The following is a 25,838-nucleotide window of genomic DNA, read 5'->3' on the forward strand; positions in this document are numbered from 1 at the left end:
GGATTCACACACATTGACCCTCTCTTTCTCAATTCTGGATTGAAAGGGGTCGATTTGCGCTGTCCCAATTGTCTTCATATCTCGTGATTCTGAACTTTTCCAAATCAATGCATCTAATTCAAACGGGTCGGATAAATTCAACCCATCTCTTGCTATTGGGACTCCCTTCTCCACATTTTCAAAAGACTCATTCACAGCATCACAGATAGTCACCGTCAAACCTATAACATCCACACCACCAGCCCCCAAACCCTCATCCACCAAGCACCCTTTTGGTGACACTTCACCCCTAATCACAGAATTAACCAGACGACCCTTACTTCCGATATCACCTTGCAGCACACCCTCCTCACTAGAATAGTTATCCAACGCTTCCAACTCCATTGAACCAACCTCAGATGAGTCATTGCCGTCCTCAGAAGAGTTAGCCACGCCTTCCTCTATTGCGGCTACTACATCACAGGCATACTCTTCAAACATGGCTATTGAGTAAAAACGATTATTGACTTTCACTATAATGTTTTGCTTGATAAGCTCAGCAATGGTAGTACCTAATTGTATCCTCCCATAATCCAATCGTCACCTTTCTGCTTTGACTTGGTCTATTTGGATAAAATCACCAAGCGAAGAAACCAACTTACGAAAGAATAATTCACTCCAAGCATGCAAAGGGACCCCATAACAACGTACCCAAGTCACCCTCCGCGCAATTACCATACTTGGGTGTCATTCTCGTAGATCATAGAACCATTTCTCTCACCACAATTTGTTGAGTGATACTGTATCTTCTAAATCTACCCCCGCATCAGATTCTACCAATACCATATCATCACTCATGGTCGTGAGACTAATATCCAACATATTTTCTCGCAGGAGAGCCCCTCGCATATTTTTCAAATCCTGTTTTCTATGAAGGCGACCGACCATAGCACCTCTACACTCCTCAATTCGTCCCTCATCCACCTCAAACTCAAGGTGAGCCCAAGGTTTCTTCTTTTCCACCCACTTCTGCCCTATTGGTGTCTCAACTAGACGAGGTGCTTTAAGCTTATCCGCATACGTATTCCCTGACGTCTTTGTAGCTCCTTTGACAAAGGAGTGTCTCGTTTCACTGCCCTCCGCAGACACCTTTGTACCCACAGTTTTCTCTCTTGCATGTCTCGTCAAGTTGATAGACAAGTACATTCTGCCAATAACAATAGATCTAAGCTTAGCCTCCAAACTCTTGGCATCCGCCACATCCACAAAACGCATAAAACCAAAGCAACGTCCTAATTTATCACTCTTTTGAGATATGAAAACATCAACCACCTCCCCCACCGTTGAAATACCTGCCACAAGGCTGAGATATCGGTAACAAGTGAAAAATTCGTAAAAAAGTAAGACGTGGAATTGCTGAAAACTTTTCCAAGATGCCCACCAAATTTACCCCTTTCCCTAGACCTCTGTTCCACCATTGAATTCTCCAACTTCTCTTTTGCGTTTCAAATTAAGAAAAGACAAGAAAATTGGGTCCGTCGATGAAAGACTCAAACCGATGAATAAAAAGCGACAGCGTATTCAGATTTAAATATTCTACGATCAGCAATGACAAAAACAATAATCTTTCGTCGCCAATTTGAACACCGATTCTGCAATTTCAATTATCACCATTGCCACTATCTCACGCGCAATAATAATAATAATATGTTTAGAATGCAGCGTTAATAGTTGTCGCTGTTACAAAAAGAATTTCGAGCATAGGATTTGGTCTCGCTCAAAATTATATTTCGTGCGTTCAAGTCCTGGCTGCGAGATTTTGTCTGCAACTCGCAACTAAATGTCAAAAAAAAATATACGAAAGGGTGTATTTGATCCAAAATATTAGTAAAGTTGTCAATTTTAACGATTTGGCCCGACACATATTTAGCAATGGACTAACGCGAGTTGGGTTAAAAAAATTTGGAACAATTCAAATCGTTAAATAATAATCTTAACCTGACCTTTGTTACTTATTTGTAGTCCTGTTTCACAATTTTATTTTTTAAAAATGTATATTTTTATATATTCAAGATAAAATATTATGTTAACAATGTTTTTTAAAACATCAAATATCTATTTAATGGGTTTAAAACAAAATTTATTAAATTAATTTATTCAATAAAATTAAAATAAGTACTCTAACTAATTTTAAATATTTAAAAGTTTGATTTTAATACAGTGTTTACACTGTTAAACAATTATAATACATCATTGATGTGATTTAAATATTATTTATTATAAAAATTAATGATTTTTACTATTATCACAATCTTTAATTGAATGTAGTAATTTTTTTTATACTACTGGTGCATCTAAACCAAATTCATACTCAAAATAAAACAACTTAATTAGTACCTCAATTATTTAAACTTTTTTAAAATTGTATCTTTAATTATAACGACCTTTCTTTCATCATTCTCATTCTCATTCTCCTAGTTTAGAATAAAAAAAAATTATTATGTTAATAATTTTTAATATAAAATAATTAATAACTGTTATTTTATAAGTAATGATTTATATTTAAAATAAATATTACATAAAAAAGCATATTCACTTTTAAAAAATAGAAGAAATAATCTCATATAGCATGCGATGCGATTCTCATGATTATAAATTTTTCATTAAAATTATGATATTAATAACATTGATTGTCTACTTTATAATAGATTTTAAAAACATTTTTTTTATCAATGCCGTCAAAATAGCTTATCGCAAAATGTTTTAAATTTTCATGAAATATAAATACATTTACTAAATTATTTTTTAATTCTATGAATATCCTCATTAAAGTTAATAAATATCTGAAAAGGATAAACTTTTAAAAATATATATTACTAATATTTTAAAATCTAATAATTACTCATAAAGCATAGTTTTGCCTAATAAATTCAATAAAAAATTCTACAAGTGATTGCAAATGTCACGATGGGCACATAAATACTTCGGATTAGATGTCAAAAATAGATTATTTTAATAATTAATTATTTCTATAGTCTTTTTATCGAAATAAATTTTGTTTAAATATCCTACATAAAAATTAGTTTACAAATAATATTTTTTTAATTGTTTAAAAAATATTTTAGTAAAATTACAAAAGGGTAAGTAGTTCATTTTTGTATTTAATGTAATTAAATATTTGTCGATAAAATAAAAAAATAAACTAAAAATAAACCATTTAAATAAATAATGACATTAATAGCTTTTATTTGTATCAACAAGATAATAATATTGAGAAAGAATTCAATCCAAACTTGCTGCAATGAGATGGAAAACAATAACAAACATTTATTTTCCTTTCCTAAAAGAAATGCCTATAAAAATAAAGTATAAAACTATAAAAGTAATGTATAATAATTTTTTTGAGTTTGTATTCATTTTTCTAACTTATGATTATACTAATTATTAACTAATTTCACTTAGAGAGATTGAAAGGGGGAAAAAAATAGGAAGAAAGAGTGAAAAATTTAACAATATAATGTGACAAGAAAAAACTGTGATAGAGAAATAAAATAAATATACCGTGCAAGAGTAGGAATATCATTGCTGTTTGATCATTCCGGATTGTCCGTGCCTTTACAGATAAAATAATTTTTTAGTGACTAAAAAGAGACCCCTGACGAGACTCTCAACCAAGACTGCACCAAGAGGAGGTAAATTAGGTGTAATGGAACGATCCATGAAAGTGGTAATTTAGCAACCAATATGAACTACCTCCAGCCATAATTTTTCCTCTTAACCACAAAAGACAGCAATGTGTGTGTGAATTTAGTAAGAAATATATTTCAAGGAATAAACGGAACAACCATGTTTAGATAATCAAAATTAATATTATTTTTAAATCACATGACCGTTTAAAACAATTACATGACTTCAGTAGTTAAATCTAATGGGTCTCGTACGCACACATATAGAAGACACAAGACATGGGCAGGTAAAAGTTTTGCAATACCATGGCCCCATTGCTAAGTGCTTGCCATTGCGACCGTACAAAAATACTCAATTTTCGCTGACTAGCTAAGATAAACGATGCAAAATAACATATTTTAATTTTACACAATGCACCAAAGCACACGCTACATCCAACAAGAATTTAATAATCATGAGATGCCAAGTGATCTTTCAATCTTTTAGGAACAAAATTCGTTGATATAATTGATTCATGAGGTGGGAAAAATCATTACAAAGTAATAATAACGTGGACATGGTTCTCTCAACTCTAGCTATTCCAAATCTCAAGAATCATATCAATCCCATTAGAAATTTCCGCTCCAACCAATAATTTCCCTTCCCTTCAAGACATAGGCAGGTAGGGAAGAAGATAAGAAAATCAAACAAGTAAATAGCCAGTACCTTAGCACTTTTTACAACATTATAGTACCTCACTACCTTCGTAAAGTAAAACCCATTGAATGTGATATTATTCCCATTCAATAGTCGATGGTGGCTTTGACGTAATGTCTTGCACAACGCGGTTTACCCCACGGACACCATTACAGATCTTTCGCGCAACATCGTCAAGGAACTTGTGCTCAAAGTAATACCTGGCGTATATTACGAGAAGTAGTAACTAAAAGAGCTGTAAAAGATGATAGTGATGGGCAACAGTACTGAATGTTTTAATGGATTAACAGGAAAGACCATTTAAAGCCACCAGAATAGTTTAAAAGAACTAGCATCACAAGTAAAACATCATGTCCTGAAAGTAATGTTTTTTTTTACAAGGATAAGGCCCCTGGACTCAATTAAGATCATGATATAACTTCACGAGAAGAGAAGGTGACACCATTTTCTCTGAAATATTTCAAAATTTTATCATGTAATTTAGGTCTTGTTTAAAATTTCATGTGGATGTGAAAGTTCTTATACTCTTGTACAAGCACCAATATTGATTCCTTCCCCTGTATCGAATATATATGCAAAAACAGAAGCAATATTAAAAAGTAGAATATCCTGCTACATAATGGGAATCACATCACATGCATACCAAACTTTATTTGTTCCATTCAATAGTATGCTAGAAGCATGTTAGACCTGCTATTGGTAATTGGGTGCCATTAAAAATAAAAGAAAACTAAATGCTATGCAGCAGCAGCAAAGCATAACCAAATATGCTATTCACAATGAATATTCTGCCAACGGAGCACATTCAGCAGTAATCGAAAAAAAAAAAGTTATCCAGCAGCATACCCAAACATATATACAGTTGAAATCTTACCAGTCTGCAGTCATTCCATCTTGGCTAGTAACAGCTCTGAGAGCTACAACATGGGAGTGTGTTCTTTGATCACCTTGAACTCCAACAGATCGAATTGGCAAGAAAACTGCAAAGGCTTGCCATATTGAATCATAAAGCCCAGCATCCTTGATTGATTGGATGAAGATCTCATCAACCTGGAAAAATAATTTTTGGACTTGAACACTAAAGGGAAATCAATATTGCAAACACACGTAAGCACAAAATATCAATCTACCTGTCGAAGAATATCTAAGGCATTTCCTTCTGTCACATCACCCAAAACTCTCACTGCAAGACCAGGCCCAGGAAATGGGTGACGTTTTAGAAAAGCCTCAGGAACATTCAAGATCCTCCCCAATTGACGAACCTATATACATATGAAAATAACAAAAGAAAAAATTGTCAACAGATAACGCAACAAAACAGATGGATATAATCTGATAATCCAAGCGCAAGCAAACAGATCAAAAGCAAAACCTCATCTTTGAATAGAAGTTTAAGGGGCTCAATAAGTTTCAATTTCATATCCTTTGGAAGACCTCCAACGTTATGATGGCTCTTGATGGTATGGGAATGAGTTCTCCCACTTCCAGGGGGTGGACAGGATTCAATCACATCCGGATACAATGTTCCTTGAACTAAAAAAGAAGGTTTCTTCCCTAATTTCTGCTCTAACTCCTGAGCAAAAGCATCGAAAATACATATAAACTCTTTTCCAATAATTTTTCTCTTCATTTCAGGATCTGTCACACCCTTTAGCTTCGTAAGAAATTGATTCGAAGCATCCACGCACACTACTGGCAAATGAAGATCCTTATCAAATGTTTCCATCACACGCTCCCTCTCTTTATATCTAAGCAACCCATTGTCCACAAAGATACAATGAAGCCTGTCTCCAATAGCCTTATGCACAAGAGTGGCAGCAACCGTGGAATCCACACCACCAGACAAGGCACAGATAACATGCTCATCACGCCCGACTGTATCTTTGATCACTTTTATTTCTTCCTCCATCACATCCTCCATCTTCCACCCTGCTTCCACTCCACAAACGTCAAAAAGGAAATGCCGTAGCAATTCCATTCCTTCTGGCGTATGCGTCACCTATGCACAAAACCAGAACCAACATTAATCCCTCACTCAGAGCACACACTAAAGCCTTCGACTCTCAAGAGACAAACATAACAAAAATCAGAACAAACCTTCACTTCTGTTTTCAACATTGTATTGCGAACTCGTTTTAATACTTAACTTTACCAACACTGAGAATGCCATTCATATTAATCCTTTTTCAAAAACAGTAAGAACTATACAGCAAATGGCGTCGAAAACTAAAATAAAATTTAAGAAATCCAGAAACTAAAATGAACAATAAGCAATTAAAAAAATTGAATCAATTACAACGGTACCTCGGGGTGATACTGAAGGCCGTAGAACTTGGCGGAGGTGTTTTCAATGACAGCAACAGCACCTTGGTCGCTACGAGCAACGACATCGAAGCCCGAAGGAAGCCTAACGGCCTCGTCGCCGTGGCTCATCCAAACAACTTGTCGTTTACCAACTTTGTCGGAGGAGAAGAGTGCGGAAGGTTTCTCAACGAGGATTTCCATACGTCCATACTCTTGTTTGTGGCCGACGCAAACTTCGCCGCCGAGACGCTGGACGAGGAGTTGAAGGCCATAGCAAATGCCGAGTACGACGACGCCGTTTGACTGGGCCCAGGAGAGGAAGCCATCGGGGAAGGAGGGGGAGTCAGGGGTGTGAACGGAGTGGGGACCACCGGAGAGAATGACGACGGAGGGATTGAGGCTGGTGATGGAGGCGAGTGAGGAGGTGCCGGAGATGCAGAGGGAGAAGACGGAGAGGCTTCGGATCCGGCGAGTGATGAGATGAGTGTATTGGGAACCGTAATCGAGGATGAGAACGAGCTCTGATTTCACGTTCTTTGGATCCATTTGGGTGGTGATGTAAAGTGTGAAATGCTAGCTAGGGTTTATGGTAGTGTTGCTGATAGGCCAGGGTTTATGCAATGCTAATTGTAAAGCAAGCACTTGTTCTTTTTTAGTGAAGACCAGAATAGTACTTGCATTTGAATAAGAGATCCTCTCTTAGTAATTTATTAATTACTATTTACTATAATTCATTGTAATTAGGAATTAGGTTTGGCGGGAACCTTTCCGTTTTTTTACGTGCTTTTTGCACCGTCCAATCTGATTCTGCCAGCTTCATAATGCTAATAACTAGGTGTTTATATTTTTAATCTTTTAGGCTCACACCAATATAACTTTTTAAGGTTTGTTTATTTTTAATTTAAAATTATTTCTAGAAAAAATTAAATTTTGTTTAATAATTTAGTTTTGTAAAACTGCTTTTAATTAAAATTTTACATAATACTTCTGTTTTTTCAGTTTTAAAATTTGGAAATAAAAAATTATTTTTAAAAATAGTTTTTAAAACTTGCATTAATAAACAAGTTTTTCTGTTTTTTATTTTTAAAAATAAAAAGCTATATTTAAAAGGAGAAAACAAATAAGCCAATTGTTTTATAGTTTAAAATGTCATTATATTAACTATTTAAAAACTATTATTAAATTAGTTTTTTAAAAAATAAATTTACTATTAAATTAGTCCATCATTTAATAATAATATCACCAAATTATTTCTTTTGGTATGTAAATTAATTGACAGGAGTAATTTTATCATTAAAATAATTTACATGCATTGATTACTAATAATATGTTTGATTGTATGTCAAATTCACTCAAAGGTCGATATATTTTAATACTAAAAATTATAGCTTTCATGTCTACAAGTTATACCTTTCACGTTAAAATTAGGTTTTTAAAATGCACTAATTGATAATGACGAAGCCACAGAGATTTGAACAAAATATTCCCATAGAAATAATACTATAAAAGGATATGAAAAGTGAAGGCATCAGGTATAGATTCTTTGAATTGCATATTAAAATGCAAAAAAAATAAATAGTAAAAATTGTTATGACATCAAAGTATTCCCAATAAATAGAATATTTTAAAAATGAGTGTTCATATTGTATATAAAAAATTATGTTATACTGATACAGTTGTCACTTCTAATATACCTGAGGAAGCATAATATTACCTGCTGCTCACCAATGCCACCAAAGTGCTTTATTATCCACCGAGTAAGTAGACATAGGTTCATTGAAATGTATCATGTCTCTATATCCATCTCAGATGCGATTTCCAATACCAGTTTTTCAAGAACATCTTCCTCCACCTCCATTGCAATATCTTCTGTATCAACTTGGATATTTAGCCATGATCCACGTCTAGCTAAGTCCTTTTCTATAAGCTTTTCTAATGTCAGTGGTGATGGATGAGGGTGAAAGTGCAAGTTAACAAGTTCTGTAATCTCTTTGACCAGAAGTTTCTTTACAACATATGCTTGGACATTTGGATTTTTTGATGAAATATGATGTGGGAAACCATTGTTCTGGTATACCTCTATGAAAGCTTCAATGACACAGTCAAGCAACATTTTATCACTAGAAAGTTGACTAATTAGTTCCTTCAGTTCATCAAAGGTGGATGGATCTAGCAATTGGTTTGATGATCTCTTCATACTAAGTTCATCCCATTTTAAGCTGAAAGCTTGCTGAATTTCCCTTACATAGTCTAAGATGTCCTTGGAGGAGGCTAAATTGTTCATTGGATCTAAAGAGGATCTTATAAGGTCTGCAAAATGGTTCTCTTCAAACTTGTTATCAAGCATTGCTTGTATTGGAGATTCATCTGCAGAAGTTCTAAACTGTCAAGTTGGCTTGACAATAGAGTGAATAGAAAAAACAAACTTGAATATCTCCAAATTTAAAACTATGGAAAATGCTAACGAGTGCTTCAAGGGTGTTACTGGTTAAGGAATTAAAAGTATAAATTTGTTACTGGAAAACGTAAATAGGCACTTGGTCCTATAATGTTCAATGCATTCCAACGTACTTTTCCAAGAAAAATGTACTATTTATTGATTTTTTAAATAGATCATAAGGTTACGTATTAGGAACACCCTAAAACTATACCTGTTTGAAAGATGGTGATTGGTGGGGTGGTAGCATCATGCCCAATAAATTTCTCAACTCTATTTCCCGTATTTACAGTATCTTCTGTTCTCCGATAGGATGAAAGCCTTGATGGAGCAACCTCTGGTGAAAAAGTCGAAGTCTGGATCTCTGGATGCATATCCTAATCAACTCCAAATTTCATTATTTGCATCAGAGATAAAAAATAGAAAGATAGAAATCATTTTGATGGATTTGATTACTCACGAGGGGGGCACTTAAGAGGGTGAAGTGTCAAAACTGAAAAGTTATATTAATTGAGCAATCCATGGTTGAGAATGAACTAAAATACATGTACATATTTAACATACTACAGAGTTGTAAGAAACTGCTACATTGATTTACAATCTCTTATAACCCCTCATTTAAAGGTTTAGGGTTTAGGGTTTAGGGTTTAATGGTTGAGAATGAACTAAAATACATGTACATATTTAACAAACTACAGAGTTGTAAAAATCTGCTACATTGATTTACAATTAACTCTTATAACCCCTCATTTAAAGGTAGCCAAATCCATAATTGATAAATGTGAAAGAGAGATTTCTGTGTCACTTCAGAGTAACTGTCAAAAACTACTTACCAGAAAAGATTCACTTCCTTCTGTTGTATTATTCATGTCAATGTTCTGACTAGGACTTTCCTCGTATCTGCCATCTGGTTCAGAAATTCTCTCGTATATTGTAACAAGATTTTATGATATAGATGAGACACACATTAAGTATATAGAGCATACCTCTGGGAATATCATAACGTGCCCGTAGATTGTCACCAGGAACACTATTTCTGATACTAATATCGTCAGCAAAACATTGCAACTTATCAGTAAGTATACTAACAATGGCGACTGGTGGATCCTTGATTTTTGGTCTCAAAGAATTATAGGAACCATTTTCCCCATCTTTTTGAAGCCCCAACCTGGTTCTAAGAACCATTTGATAATCATTGTAATATCTCATCCCTTCAGGGATGGAGCTGTGCTCGCAGTACCTATGAAACCTTGGCAAGTACAAAAAGTCAGGAAGAGGAATTGATCTCCCTACAGAGTTTGTGCACTGTTTACATTCCTCAATTCCACAGTTTAGCATCTGAGATGGACCTTTCCTACCTTCAACTTCAACATTTATGTTCAATATATTTTGCTCAGAAGGACCAACTGAAGCATTATTTGTGTTCTTACTGCAACTTCCACCGAATGTAGCAGCTTCCAGCCTCATACATAACTCAGAATTCTTCAATTTGATGATACCATCCCTCTTCTTCAAATCAAGACATGAATTCAACCTTTTTCCAGTATTAGTATGGATATTAATTGCTGAATTTCTTTTATCAATTTCCAATTCTTTAACTTTTTTACCATCTTCCAGGCCCTGGGAACTGCTGGGAAATTCACATGACTTTCCATCATCTGTCCTACATTGCTTTTCTTGTCTCCTTACTGTCATGACATGCCGCAATTTTCTCTTTATACGACCAAAGGTATAATGTGAAGGTCTAATATCTTGTGCATTAGAACTGAAGCTTGTTTCAGCATTCTTTTTCACATTAACAGTGCCAGGCTTCAAAACCACTATTCTGTTTGGAGACTGAGGTTTAAAACTTGGCCTTAAATCATACCTATCAAAGGACTCAAAAGGTTTTACACATTGTGTATTATTACTTTTTTGAGGTTTATTCAATCTAGTCGTCTTTTTTAGCCTTGCCCGATATGGTTCTTTCACTTGAGAGCTTTCTAAGTCATGAATCTGTTTAACTAACAGAGAGTTTGGATCTTGCAGAAGTTTTATGAAAAGTTCCTTGTTTGAATATAAAATCTGTAAAGCATCCAAGAATTGATTAGGCTTATCGGCTTCCCCATCTTTTCCTAGATAACTTGTATTAACAAATCTCTGATCAACAATCATCTTTGTTATTTCATTTCTCCAATCTGCTTCCTGATCATTCTCCACGCAACTGATACTTTTACAACCATAATCTCTTTTTCTTCTAGATTTTACCTGTAGGCAGAATTGTTCCATCAGTGCTACTAAACTATCAATGGTAATAGGGTGAGAGAAGTGGATGACACCATTTTTGCTCCATCTTGCCAACGATCCGTTGCAATTTTAAAGCTTAATTAAACTTCTAGATTTATTATGCATGAATTATTTTTCATGAAACTAGTCACTAGATCCTCAAAACAAGGGACAGTAATTTTTGATATCAAGCCTTAAGGTGATGGTGATTTTTAAAATATATAGTTAGGATGGAGTAGAAATATATATCAGTACAAAATATAATTTTTGAGGTCTTTGAGATTTAAAGTGAAATGTTATTAAAGAAAAAAGAAGATTTTTTCACCTCCTAAAATCGTACACCCTACCCCTACACCAATGTATTTGTGTAGGGGAAGAATTGAGAGAAGAAAAAAGGGTTGGAAAGGAAAAGAATGTTCTATGTCAAGACAAAGATGGCTATGTAAAGGAAGATGCTTTCCTCTCCGTATATCAGAGAGATGGTTAACAAACTTCCTTGACGTTAAGTTGAATAACACGAACACTTCATTAAGTAATGAGAATGAGATATAGAACATACTACAGTTAACCAATGACTATCACTAGCAACTTAGACATTACGGCAATTACTTTGATGAGGGACGAGTTAGGATATGTAGCCGTGTAAAAAGGGTCAAAACCATGATAAATTTCATGAAGTAGAATCTTAAAAGCAAGGGCTCCTGTTATAACATCAACTTTAGAAATGGAAGTATGTGTGACCAGAACTTACCCCAATTTGAAGGTACTTCTCATCAACTGTACCAAGCACATCTGAGCTACTTCTGGAGTTTCCATTTCCTGCAGCTTGGAAAAAAAAAATAAAAATTAAGGGCCAAATTGAATACATGTAATTTACTGACCTTCAGAGAATCAAAAATTGATTTAATTTATAACAGGTTTGGGTAAAAACACATCAAATTGTGGCACAAATTTCTGGCCCAAAATCATTCATTTTAAATTTGTGGCCTATATATTTAGACTTGTACTACATGCACAATTCATCCAACATTTCAACACTATGAAAATAATAACCTTTCTGGATGAAAATTCTACTACCCATTTTAATAAGCTAATATATATATATATATATATATATATATATTGAACTCTTACCATTAACATGTGCGCTGAAATGCCTCCTATTGGAAACCAACCTTTTGTCAGCATGATCTTCACGGAAATTAAAGATTCTAAACATTCGCCACGTGCAGCCTGTCTCGTACGTTTGGTTAACCAGGGGAGGAGATCTTCTCGCCATGATAAAGAGGAAACTCGAAAACTATTTTATATTATCTAATGATCTTTTAGCCAATTTTAATGGGAAAATCACAAAAGCCTGTGCAAGCACAGAAATAAGAAAAAGGTCAATCCTTATAAATGAGAAATAATCAAAGATGTTCAGCTTAAGAATGCCATCCAAACAATTTAGAATTTAATGTTGTAATTGATAATCATTTTCAAACCCCCACAAAAAGGTTTTACTATTAACCATTGAAAAGGGAACCAAAAAAAAAAACAAATTTATATATGAAAAAGATTAAAACTTGGAAGAGTTCAATTTTACAATTGAATTATCATACTTTCTAAAACCAAGCAACCATACATATATATTGGTGATTGATCTACAACCACTTGAGAAATTGACATATCCACCCAACCACCGAACAAAAGGGAAATAAAGGAATGAAAAAAAATCCACCATGTCTGTAAAAAAACACGAACACGTGAAGACCCAATTCCTAAAGTCCGTTTTATAGACAAGTAATCACATTTACCAACACATCAAAGGAAGTGTTATTATGGAAACCTTTTTTTGTGTATGCATCATGCCGTGTAAAGCTGAATCCTTTAATTACATCATCTTAAGTGATAACTTCCCAATCCTTAAAATTATATTTCTAACAATTGTAAGTATATAACACGTGTGTGTGTGTGGAAATAGAGTGAGATATACCTGGATTACAAAGCCCAAATTAAAGTCCTGCTGCAGCTTAAAGGCTCAAACAAGTGCATGATGATGTAGATCTAGAATAAGAGAAAGTTGAACGTGGAATGAGAAACAAATAGTAAATGGGATTATATTCTCAATGGACATAAAAAAATAATAATATACGACAATGACTTGTAAGTTGTAAAATAAACAGCGGTTGAGGGAGCCTTTCAGCTGAAGGCAACTTGGGTTCCTTCGCTTTGCTTTGTTTTCTCATATTTTTCTCCATCACTTCCGTGCATTGCAGTTGCAGTTGCAATAACAAATCCAAATCCGCCCTTTATCTTTGTGTCCAGTGTCTAATATTCTGACCCACTATTGTTGAATCCAGCTCCGTGATGTCTCGAAATGTACCAAACGGTGTCGTTTCTTCCATCTTTGGAGCTTGTCGTTGAGTACTCGACAAGACATCTTGCTTTCATTCATGTTGGGCGGGGAACACACCCTGGCCCTTACTCCATTTGCCTATCAATTTGAACTGTTCATAAACATGGCTCCCTCGTAACATCATAAAATGGTCCCTAATTCATTTATTATGTATTTGTACATTTACGTTAACTCACTCTATCTTTTGTGCTTACGTATGTGCAAATAACATTGTTACTGTCCATTTAATTAAGGTGCAACTACCTCTCTGTTCTGTTATCGTTGCCTGTCATGGGATTCTACATATATTTTGCCTATCGCCACTACACAACCAACAACTCCATTTTTTGTAACGTCTAATCAATCAATCCCACAAATTCTATTTCCAAATTAACAGCATCAACAGTGATCATATATATCATTTATTGTTGGCCTGTCGGTCAAGTGTGGACCTCGTTTTAATTTAGTATACATTTATATTATACATAGAACAATGTTTCCAATTGCATTGCATGTTGTTGTTTAGGATATTTTATGCTTTGGTTTAGAATGATTTTGAAATAGAAAGGTCGTTTCATGTTTTATTAAAAAAAATAGTTTAATTTGGATCAGTTTAAGAATAATATTAAATTTGAACTAGTCTAATTTTATGATTTAAATTGTACTAATTACTTCCTTGTATGTATCTACAAACAAATAATATTTTATTAGCCGAAAATTGTAGGAAATATCACATAATAACAAAACATTTTAGACTAATTTATTGATACCAACATTGTAAAATACTATTTTAAAATGCCTATAGACTGTAACAGAGGACTGCATTTTTTTTTTTTTGTCAACATAGAAAACTGCATAGAATTATAGGCCGAGCCCATAGAAAAGAAGAGAGTGTATCCACGAGATCGAGTGCGATGATTGGGCTCTGGATTAGGCATAGACCCAATAAGTTATGCTAAAACCCAAATAAACCCCTGAGCTCTGCTAAGCTAACAGAGTGTCTTTGATGGCGTTATCATATGTTTCTCTTCCACACTTGCTTTGTGCGACAACGCCATCGAACCCAAACTCCATCACTGTAAAATTCAAACACTGTCGCAAAGCTTTGACTTCTACTTCCTCACCACTCTTCTTCCGTTCCATTCCGAATCCATTTTTCAACGTTCGAGTTCCGCGGGCCATTGGGCCTGATGGCAAGTTTTACCCAAGCCCGGCCGACGACGACCCACCGGAGGCAGCTGAAGATTCCTCTCACGGCTTCTCCACGTTCCAGCAAATTCAGCGCCAAGCCGACCGCGCGCGCCAACTTCAAGAAGAAGATTTCAAGAAGAACCAATCCACTTACCTTGCGGCCATCGCCGACGTCGAAGATGCTCCCGACGGGGAAGCTCCCGACGACTCACCCGCGGAGGATTTGTTCGGCGAAATCGACAAAGCCATCGCGCTCAAGCGCAAAGAGTTCGTTCGCCAGGGGCTTCTCGAACCTAATCCCAGGAAAGAGCAACAACTCTCCGTCGCCGTCGGCGAAGACCTTCAACCTGAGGAGGTCGTTGATTTGGAGGAGATTGAACGCCTCCAGGGACTCACAGTTCTTTCCGACGATATTCCCGGCGAATTCGACGACGGAGGAAACGGAAATGGAGGTATGAAACCTGCGTCTCCATTCGAAATTGATTTTGAAAGTTACGGAAAAAGTAGGGCTAGGATTGTGGAAGCTAGGTTTAGGATGAGTTTGGCTGAGCTTTTAGATGAGAGTAAGGTGGTGCCCGTCTCTGTGTATGGTGATTTGGAAGTTGAAATCACTGGGATTCAGCACGATTCTAGGATTGTTACTGCTGGTGATTTGTTTGTTTGTTGTGTTGGGCAAAAAACCGATGGGCATTTGTTTTTGTCTGAGGCTGATAAGAGAGGTGCAGTTGCTGTTGTAGCTAGTAAAGAGATCGACATTGAGGATACTTTGGGTTGCAAGGCTTTGGTTATTGTGGAAGATACTAATGCTGTTCTTCCTGCCTTGGCTGCGTCGTTTTACAAGTATCCTTCCAAGAACATGGCTGTTATTGGGATAACTGGGACTTATGGCAAAACGACTACCACCTATTTGATCAAAAGCATGTATGAAGCGATGGGGCTGCGCACTGGGATGTTTAACTCGGTTGCTTCTTATGTTCATGGGGATAATAAATTGGACTTGCCTAACATGGCCCCTGATGCTGTTTTGGTTCAGAATTTGATGGCAAAAATGCTTCATAATGGAACTGAGGCAGTGGTCATGGAGGCAGCTTCTCATGGGTTGGGTCAGGGAAAGTACGAGGAGGTTGATTTTGATATTGCGATTTTCACTAATTTGAGTCAGGAGGGTGATGGAGAAGCACAGGCTAAACTGTTCTCGAGAATGGTGGATCCTGAGCGGCACAGGAAGGTTGTTAACATTGATGATCCCAGTGCACAGCTGTTCATGTCACAGGGGAATCCAGGAGTTCCGGTTGTGACATTCGCCTTGGAAAATAAGAACGCAGATGTTCATCCCTTGAAGTTTGAACTCTCCCTGTTTGAGACACAGGTGTTGGTTAATACACCCACGGGGATACTTGAAATTTCATCGGGTTTGCTTGGAAAGCATAATATTTACAACATTCTTGCTGCTGTGGCAGTTGGCATTGCTGTTGGTGCACCCTTAGAGGACATTGTTAGAGGGATTGAAGAGGTTGATGCAGTTCCTGGCAGGTGTGAGTTGATTGATGAGGAACAAGCTTTTGGGGTGATAGTGGACTATGCTAGTAGTCCTGATGCATTATCTAGGTTGCTTGATTCTGTAAGGGAGCTTGGACCTCGCAGGATTATAACTGGTATATTTGTTTTTCTCTTAATTGCTGTGGGATTTCCTTTGTAATTTTATCCTGGATATGAAAAAACTAAAGTAAAGCATTTTGTGTTAAAATGTTTATTCAAAGACTTGTATTATTTGATCTAAATATGCTTTCATTATTTTGCATGTGACAATTTCTTTTTTCATTTTGAAGTCATTGGTTGCTGTGGTGAGGATGACAGGGGGAAGAGACCTGTCATGACCAAGATAGCAACAGAAAAAAGTGAAGTGACTATGCTGACATCTGACAATCCCAAGAATGAAGATCCTTGTATGTATTTTGACTGTAGAATTTTGTGCATGCTTTAACTAGCTGGTGAACAGCTTCAGAATCCAAATTCTGATGTGCCATCTTTACTCTTTATCCAGTGGATATATTGGATGATATGTTAGCTGGGGTAGGATGGACAATGCAGGACTACCTGAAATATGGAGAGAATGACTACTATCCACCTCTTCCAAATGGTAATAGGCTTTTTCTCCACGACATTAGGAGGGTAGCTGTGCGAGCTGCAGTTGCAATGGGAGAGGAGGGGGATGTGGTTGTAAGTTATCAAAACTCCATTCTATATTGCATTTCCACCTTCTAATATAGAATTGGGCTAAGTTGTGATGGCCCAGAAGTCACTTAATTGAAAGCATTTTAGTGCTTGGCGCTGCATAAGGGACTTTTAGTTTTGGTTTTCTGGCAATTTTGAAGAATATTAAGATGTTATCCAAGTGATATTTCAATGAAGTAGGAGAGTTTTCTAAAGAGGTTGCAAATGAAACAAACCACAAGGAACAACTATATTCAAATTTGTTATTAAGAGAAAAATTGCTAGAAGCTTAAATTTAAACACAACGAAGAAACATAGAATAACTGTTTGCCACAACCCACTAATAAATCTTACTGCATGTGGATGACTTATCTGCTAATATTCAGTTTCATGTATGGCATTTTTGTGATCCAATGGAATCACTTTCATGTAGCCTATTGAAGCCTTAGCTATTCCTTCCCCCATTTTTCTTATCTTACTTGTGATTGTTGCACCACCATCCTTGTAGAGAATGCCTAAACTAATTTTGCTTTATGATTTGTGTTTATCAAAGTTGAGAATACTTCATGTTGACTGTTATTCTACTGTTGATATTGTCTTCTATCCAAGCTTTAGATTGATTGTTCAAAAATTAAAATACTGAAAGCATTACAAGTGGTGTTTAATAACTTGTATCCTCTTTTGGACATCTTTTTAAATTAATTATTTAAGAACATCTTATCATATACAAGTTAAAATAACGCACATAAAAATTAGTATACATGATGGTATTGTTGATTTGTTGGTTGTGATTTGTGAAACAAGGTTATACTTTTACATGCATGTGCAGGTTGTCGCTGGCAAAGGCCATGAAACATATCAAATAGAAGGTGATAAGAACGATTTCTTTGATGATCGAGAAGAGTGCCGAGAGGCATTGCAGTATGTCGATGAGCTTCACCAAGCTGGAATAGATACAAGTGAATTTCCATGGCGGTAATGTCAAATGATCTCCTCTTTAAGTTCTTTTTATAAATTTGCAAGGCTTGTTACTGGCATTATTCGTCTTAAGACCACACCTGTAACAAAATAAATAATAATTTTTAAAAAAAAATGAAAAAGTCACATGTTTTTGTCTATAATTTCATCTCTGTCTCTTGCTGTTGTTGTAGGTTACCAGAGAGTCATTGATTCTAAAGGATGTGGTGATAAGTATTGATTACTGCGTTACTTGCTCGCTGTGTACAAATCGAGCAAAAGGGCCTTTCCATGATCGAAGGGCTCTCTTTCTTTGGGAGAACATTGGAAACAACCAGGAAAAAATGGCCTTCTCAGTTTGAGTGGCAATAGCTTTCAGATTCCAGCCGAAAATTGCAAGGTCGGCATAGTACAGTTTATCCAACCGTATATTTTGTTTATACAAATGTAGTCATATTCTTTTTCCAGGCCTCTATTGTCCTTTCCACTGTAATTCTACGTCCTCTAACTAAATTATTGAAAAGTGATGCAATAGTCAGCTTCCTCTTACCAAATTCAAGTCTTTATTCTTAGATTAAGATAGTTTCTATACGCACTTTCTTCCTACACAGCTACGTGTCCGCGTTATTTATGATATGTCTTGTGAGTTTGTGTATCAAGTTCATGTATTTTCTCTTCGATTAATTATTTTTATCTTTTTTAAAATCAATACATAAATTTAGACATGACAGAAGTGGTTGTACCTATCATTATAATCATTTTTATTAATCAAGTTAATTTTTAATAATTTTAATGTTTAATTTTTAAAATATGTATTTATATTTTAATTGATAAAATAATTTCTTATTGATCAAGTCATTCTGATATGAACTTGACCGGATCAAGCGCAATATCCAACAATAGTTATAAGAAGTTTCAAAGACACCAGAGTACTGACTGAGCAGCAAAACAATTGTGTAAACAATCTACATATAGAGATGGATCAAGATTTCTTTATGGTGACTTCTTTCAAGAGTCCATAAGAAATGACACCGTTGTTGCAAAATTGGCTGTCGAACATCAGAAGAGCCCGTTTCTTTTGTCAATTTTGGATCCAAATAGCTCTAGGTGGATTGAATCCAAAGAGCCCGTTTATATTGGGCATTGGAACTTAAAATGTCATCTGCCGATCGTAGGAGAAATGTGAATCAAAGCATAATCAGTTAAAATGTTTTTTTTTTGTGCTTGACAAACCAATTGATCGGTCAAGTAATACAAAATTTTAGGTGTCACTTGGGAATGTTTGGTGAAGTCATTAGTTTTATCCTTCAGTTGTGTAGCATCTTCAACTTTGCATTTAATATTGTAGTCACATCCAAGACCTGTATTGAAAACTCCAAATTCAGTATTTCAAGGATTTTGTTTTTAATTTGCATGACCGAAGAAATCACACTACGAAAATTTAAATCATCCAAGTAAAATCTCTTCAATTAGTCAAAGTGAATGAATCTTCATGGAGCCAAAGGAATTCCCGATGCATAGTTTATTAGAAAAATTTGACAAAATAATTGATTTGATGTAAAATATTTGACTCTAGTTAAATTACACAAATCATCATCATTTTACAAAGACTCATTATGGAGCTGAAGTTCTCTCAAACTCACTATTAACTGCGACTATACATTCAACCTTATCATTATATCAGCCGCTAAACCCTTACTTGTCACAGACAAACATTTATCCTAATTAATTTCAAATTCAGTCGTAACTGACCGAAGTGGTCTAATCATCGGCTTATTTATTTTTTTAATGTTTTTTAAAAAATAAATTCTTAAAATAATATTTTTTTAAAATATATTTTCTATCTGAAATTTTTTTTGCTACTTCAATAACTGTTTCATCCACTGTCTCAATGAAATTTATTTTTTTTTAAATGTCATTTCATCTTCAGTAGAGACAAAACTATCAAATTGTGTCATTATCTAGTGAGTTTTGTTTGTTACATAAACAAAACTTACAAAATTGTACAATGTGTCATGTTCGGATCAATTTACGAAATTGGTTAAAAAAATTTATATTCTAATATTTAATTAAAATTATTAAAATAAAAAATTATATAATTTTTAATTAACTTAATTAACAACTACAAATATATTAAAATTTTATATTAAGATTATACTGTATGACACTAAAGAGAATACATGCTAACAAAATTATAAATTTAAAAGTAATTATTGTTTTAAAGTGTGAGACACATTTTTTTTTTTCAAACTAGTTTTGTAAGTTAGGTGGGATATGAAAAAATCTTAATAATTTATATAATAAATATGTATTTTTTATAATTTTTATAGATATTTTTTTAAAATTAAATATGTTTATAATTATATCAATGGGGCTGATTTATTATTTTCACATTTTTTAAAAATAAATTCTTAAAATAATATTTTTTTAAAATATATTTTTTATCTGGAGTCTTTTTTACTGCGTCATTCATTCATTATCTCGACGAAACATATTTAATTAAAAAATAAAAAAATCTAATATTTAATTAAAAATTTACATAATTTTTAATTAAATTAATTAATAATTATAAATATATTAAAAATATATATTAAAAAAATATAGTGTTAAGATTTTGTTAAATTTAGTTTAAATATTTATAAAAAAATATTATAAAAAATACATATTTATTATATTAATTATTAAAATTTTGTCATATTACAACTAACTTACAAAACTAGTTTGAAAAAAAAAAGTGACTCACACTTTAAAATGACAATTGCTTTTAAATTTATAATTTTGTTAGCAGATATTCTTTTTAGTGTCATACAGTATACACAGTATAATCTCAATATATATTTTTAATATATTTGTAGTTGTTAATTAAGTTAATTAAAAGTTATATAATTTTTTATTCTTAAATATTATTTTTCTATTTTTAATAAATTTTAATTAAATATTAGAATATAATTTTTTCTTTTTTTAACAAGTTTCGTAAATTGATCCAGACATGACATAGTGCAGTTATATGAGTTTTGTCTCTGCAGCAGACGAAACTCACCACATAAAATGAATTAAGAGAAAAAATAGACTCCTCAAAATATATATAATTTGTTTGCCTTTCATTATTTTCATCATATGTAAGTATTTCCTTTTTCTTTTAAGAATGCATTTGGTTCCATCTTTCTTTCGCTAGTTATTTCCCCTTTTAGTAATTGTAGTAATTCTGGTTTAATAGTTTTTAGAATGTCTCTTTCATATTGAAGAATTTTGTCTAATGTCATTCGATCACAAAATCCATTGACAGCTGTATAAATTATTAGAATTTGTTTTTCAATTGGAAGTGGTGCATATTGTGGTTGTTTTAGTACTTCTGTAAGCCTTGCACCTCTATTGAGTAATGCCTGAGTCGCAGCATCAAGGTCTGAGCCAAATTGAGCAAAGGCGGCGATTTCGCGATATTGTGCCAATTCAAGTTTTAAACTACCGCAGACTTGAACACATGACACAATTTGATAATTTCGTCTCTGCTAAAGACCAAACGGCATTTAAAAAAAATTATTGAGACAGTGGACGAAACAGTTACTGACGTGGTAAAAAAGATTCCAGATAAGAAATATATTTTATAAAAATATTATTTTAAAAATTTATTTTTTAAAAAACATTAAAAAAATAAATAAGCCCTAATCATCATTCACTAATATGCTCATTGTTTGACGCTTCTCACAACACGTTTTGTATTTAATAGTTACAACGTTAGTATAGTAAAGAACAAAACCACTCATGTTATCATTGACACCTGTATAAAAAAAGAAATTTCTTACCTTACCTATGCAACCTTTATATACCATACCCTTATTCTACTCAAAAAATTTTTGACTTGGGCATTAAAGTGTTTTTGCAAAAACATCTTCTATAAAGTTGAGTAGGACATCATAAAAGACCACCAACAATTTTCATCAACCACTTGCAAATGAGTATTTAGTCAGCCCTCATATCAATATTTAACAAGTGCTAGACAGAATAAGAAGTTCATGCATGTGCTTATTATTAGGCAGTGTCGATTTAATCATCATTCTCTTTCTTTGGTTGTTGTAAGTGGAACTGCATTGATAATCACTGGTCTCCAGATTGTACACATACCTAATCTCAAAATTGTGATTTTATTTGAGCTCCCACTGTTATCACGGGGCAATGGTTCTATGGAAAACATGTGAAATGTTTTCTTGAATTATATTACTCTCCAGATGAAACGATTTTTATGAATATTTACTTAATGTTATAACAATTTTTTCGTACACCTCTTCAAAGACAGAACCGAACTAGCAATGGGTTTTCAATTGAAGACGTGTTTCTCGTGTTAACCTTTTTAAAAGCATTCTTGGGCAATTGGTTATTTCATTCTACATTGACAATCTCTTACCCTGTACAATCTTAGTAATAGTTAATGTTGATTACAGTGACCAAATATTATGAATTGAAACTCAATGCATTTTCTTTGAAACCAAAAAATCTGGAGAAAAACAGTTGAGTTAGGACAAGGAATTTTGGCTTCTTAAAACAGCATTTTACTAGTTCCACTGTTGCTAATTTTAATTTGAATTCATCTTTTTAAATTTTTATTAAGAAAAGGAGAATGATATCTACAATAACATTTGTAACATTGGGGGAAAAGCAAAGAGAACCAGAAAGACCATCCATGTCCACATCACATATCAGATTACAACAACAACGAAAATGAAGAATGAAAGTCTGAAGGATAATGTAACTCCGACCTGTACAGTATACTAATGACATAATTCTTTACATGTAATAATATAATATAATCTTTTGGAATATAAACCAAATCCTATCTGTCAAAAGGCTTAGCAATTAGCACCACACAACTGTTGTATGAAACAAATTCTGCCAGCTTGCCCCACCCACATGTATATTTTCTTTTTGCATGATATCTACACACACTTTGTTATGTTCAATCTGTTCAAAAGGTTGCTTCATTTTTTTGGCTTATGCCATTTTTTTAATCATAAGAGAATGGAAGATTATTACATTCTTTAGTGAGGCAAAACTTTCTCTCATTTTAAAAAAATCTAAAATGGTGATCAGAAGAATATGTAAATTTTCACCTGAGTTAGGATTGGGTCTACAATGTCCAATTCTTTGGATCACCATAGACCTTATCATATAATTGGATGAAAAAAATAAATCTTTATGAATAATCAAAATAGAAAATAAAAAATAGTTCTTTTGATTTTATAATAGGCAGGTGATCACTGCATTCACAATCCTCTGTGGTAGGGGAGGCATTATATAATTTAGCAAAAACTGACGACAATTTACATGTGATCAATGTTGTAATATTTTTTTTATTATATATCTCATTCAATAAATTGTTATTTTTTAATATATTTATAATTTTAATCGATGCATGGAATACGTTCACACGTTAATTGACAATAATGTGATATTAAGGAACTAATTTAATGGACATCACAACATTAATTTAACATGATGATACTGTGATACTTAAATTTATATAAAACCATCTTTAGAGAAACACAATACATGTTTACCAAAATTGAAAAGTAAGTTGAAGAATTGTAGCCACCAGCCCCTTCCGCAAGGAAGCATGCCACAAGCAATAAGATGGCAAAATTTTGGCTGTTCGAATGTGTAACCTTTCATTAATTGAAGAGCCAAGTGTTATGGGAAGAACTTCAAAGTTTTCATTTTATTTATTGGAAACTTTCTGTTTAAGTAAAGATCTAATGTAGATATATAGCATTTTTATTTATTAAGAAGATGAGATGAAGCTATAATATTTTTCATGTGTTAAAATGAATTATTTTATGGGTTTAATTTTGTTGTATTATTACTATAAAAATATTTACACTGTAAATCAATTAAAATAAATCATGCATATAAATTTTTATATTAATTAATACAAAAAATAGCAATTTTTACTGGTATGACAATATAATTGAGTGATAATATACCTTTTTTTTTGTATTATTAGTATATTTAAAATAAATTCTTAAATACAATTTAATTCATAATTTTTATATTACTATATTTTTATGTACAAAAAATGTGTCATTATTAGTTTGATATATCGTGATTTTTGTAATATAAATTTAAAACATTACAATATAAAAATTAAATATTTTACACCTAAATATACTGTATTTATTTTCAATGTATACTTTATTATACAAATGAGGGTTCATTTAAACATATTATAAGATGCTGCTTTCAGTAATTTAACCCTTACACATAACTAAGTCCAAATTTTACTATTATTATTATTATTAAGAATTTTTAACTTGTTTCATTATAGAAAAGCCTAAGGTTGGCATTTGCAATGGAGTGAGAGGGAGGTGAAAAATTAAAGTTGTATATCTTCACAACGTTTTCAATATGATATTTTATACATGAAACATAAATAACTAAAGATAAAATTTCATATTACTCAATTGTATAACAGTATGATATTATAAAATATATATGAAATTAATAAAAAAAAGCATAAATAATTGAATATTATTGACATTGTACATTTGATCCACATGTGACACGCAGCTCCAAACAGGACATCCCTAATCCCCTTGAGTACATATGAGCTGTACTGCACGTCAGAAAAAGCAAAGTCATGACCACCCTACTCTACTCTGCACATATTATGATAATAAAGACACCCATAATTAGGCCCACTATAATCAATTTGGTGGAAAATTTCAGAGCAGCTAAAACTATACCACTGAACAACCCCACACTATTTATTATTTCATTGTTCTTCATGTTCATCAAAATAATACAAATGTAAGATCCAAGACAAGGATCCCTTCATACCTAGAAAAAAGGATAAGGATCCCAAAAATCATTCAAAATCTCGTATAAAAATTGCAATTGTGAATTATGAATTGACATTATCTTGTATTTAGAGATATACTAAACTAAATATAAATTATTTCTTTTTATTAAATTATATGATATGATTATATTAGAGAAAGATAAAGTTTTGTTCAAATTTAATTAGTGGGTGTTGTAATCTATCATAATGATTCTTAATTGGCGAAAATTATTTTTTTTCCTAACATAATCATATATTGTTAATTAAAATTTATATATAATTTTTTTGAATATAAAATTCAATATTATTATCAAATACTATAATGTTTTTAATAAAAACCCACACATTAAAATAATCAATGAACTAATTATAAAGCCAATTGAGCTCCCCTCTAGTAAGGTGTGATTTGTTTTGAAGTTTACTCTTCTTACATTATTGAATTACAGCTTGTAAATTGTTAGATCCTATTAAAAATAGTTTTGTATTTTAAGTTCGACTCAAACCATAATCTGAGACTAAAAATTATGCTAAAACGTAATTCAATCATGATTTGTAAACATCTTATTTGTGAATAAAATAATATTTGTATTATCCAATTACTCCTCAATCATGATCACAGATGCACAGAGCTAAAAGTAATATTTGATTAAACGAAGAATTGTAATGAAGGGCAAATAAGTGTAACAGTAACACTAAACACTAAGGTAAAGTGTTGCAAGTTGGAACAGAGAGAATAACTACAACTATGGTTTGATTACAACCACAGAACTTAAAACAAAAAATGTTGGCTATGTCCATGTGCTTGGTGAAGCCTGTCACTTTCCCAACGGTCATTTCTTATAGCCCATCCGATTTGTTCTTAATCCTGTGGCTGTGATTTTCCTACCGTTAATATGCGTCAA

The 25,838-nt window shown here is 33.2% G+C and overlaps 3 protein-coding genes across 7 annotated transcripts; 1 reads left to right on the plus strand and 2 right to left on the minus strand.

The window, feature by feature from the left end:
- Nucleotides 1-4,151: 4,151 nt before the first annotated feature.
- Nucleotides 4,152-19,170, minus strand: LOC113853707 (GMP synthase [glutamine-hydrolyzing]). 3 transcript variants are annotated; one of them, XM_027484255.1, is made up of 6 exons: nucleotides 6,667-7,265; nucleotides 5,735-6,361; nucleotides 5,493-5,624; nucleotides 5,237-5,412; nucleotides 4,408-4,562; nucleotides 4,185-4,310 (listed from the first exon to the last, which is right to left on the minus strand). In XM_027484255.1, exons 1-5 carry the CDS (start codon nucleotides 7,210-7,212, stop codon nucleotides 4,439-4,441), a joined length of 1,605 nt encoding a protein of 534 aa, XP_027340056.1. In that variant the 5' UTR covers nucleotides 7,213-7,265; the 3' UTR covers nucleotides 4,185-4,310; nucleotides 4,408-4,438. The 3 variants fall into 3 exon arrangements, with proteins under 3 accessions (XP_027340054.1, XP_027340056.1, XP_027340055.1); XM_027484254.1 differs by adding an exon at nucleotides 19,166-19,170 and having other exon boundaries at nucleotides 4,191-4,562; nucleotides 6,667-7,239; XM_027484253.1 differs by having other exon boundaries at nucleotides 4,152-4,562.
- Nucleotides 8,309-23,432, minus strand: LOC113853706. Of its 2 annotated transcripts, XM_027484251.1 has the most exons (7): nucleotides 13,344-13,409; nucleotides 12,503-12,725; nucleotides 12,120-12,187; nucleotides 10,090-11,350; nucleotides 9,937-10,010; nucleotides 9,318-9,480; nucleotides 8,309-9,033 (listed from the first exon to the last, which is right to left on the minus strand). In XM_027484251.1, the coding sequence occupies exons 2-7, from the start codon at nucleotides 12,645-12,647 to the stop codon at nucleotides 8,453-8,455; spliced, it is 2,292 nt and encodes a 763-aa protein (XP_027340052.1). In that variant the 5' UTR covers nucleotides 12,648-12,725; nucleotides 13,344-13,409; the 3' UTR covers nucleotides 8,309-8,452. The 2 variants fall into 2 exon arrangements, with proteins under 2 accessions (XP_027340052.1, XP_027340053.1); XM_027484252.1 differs by lacking the exons at nucleotides 12,503-12,725; nucleotides 13,344-13,409 and adding an exon at nucleotides 23,420-23,432.
- Nucleotides 14,733-18,834, plus strand: LOC113853705 (UDP-N-acetylmuramoyl-L-alanyl-D-glutamate--2,6-diaminopimelate ligase MurE homolog, chloroplastic). Of its 2 annotated transcripts, XM_027484249.1 has the most exons (5): nucleotides 14,733-16,591; nucleotides 16,766-16,882; nucleotides 16,981-17,156; nucleotides 17,980-18,125; nucleotides 18,302-18,834. In XM_027484249.1, exons 1-5 carry the CDS (start codon nucleotides 14,752-14,754, stop codon nucleotides 18,318-18,320), a joined length of 2,298 nt encoding a protein of 765 aa, XP_027340050.1. In that variant the 5' UTR covers nucleotides 14,733-14,751; the 3' UTR covers nucleotides 18,321-18,834. The 2 variants fall into 2 exon arrangements, with proteins under 2 accessions (XP_027340050.1, XP_027340051.1); XM_027484250.1 differs by lacking the exon at nucleotides 16,766-16,882 and having other exon boundaries at nucleotides 18,302-18,652.
- Nucleotides 23,433-25,838: the final 2,406 nt, after the last annotated feature.

The sequence above is a fragment of the Abrus precatorius genome, unplaced genomic scaffold (assembly GCF_003935025.1).
Source record: "Abrus precatorius isolate BTA unplaced genomic scaffold, Abrus_2018 Scaffold11, whole genome shotgun sequence".
Classification (NCBI taxonomy): Eukaryota; Viridiplantae; Streptophyta; class Magnoliopsida; order Fabales; family Fabaceae; genus Abrus; species Abrus precatorius.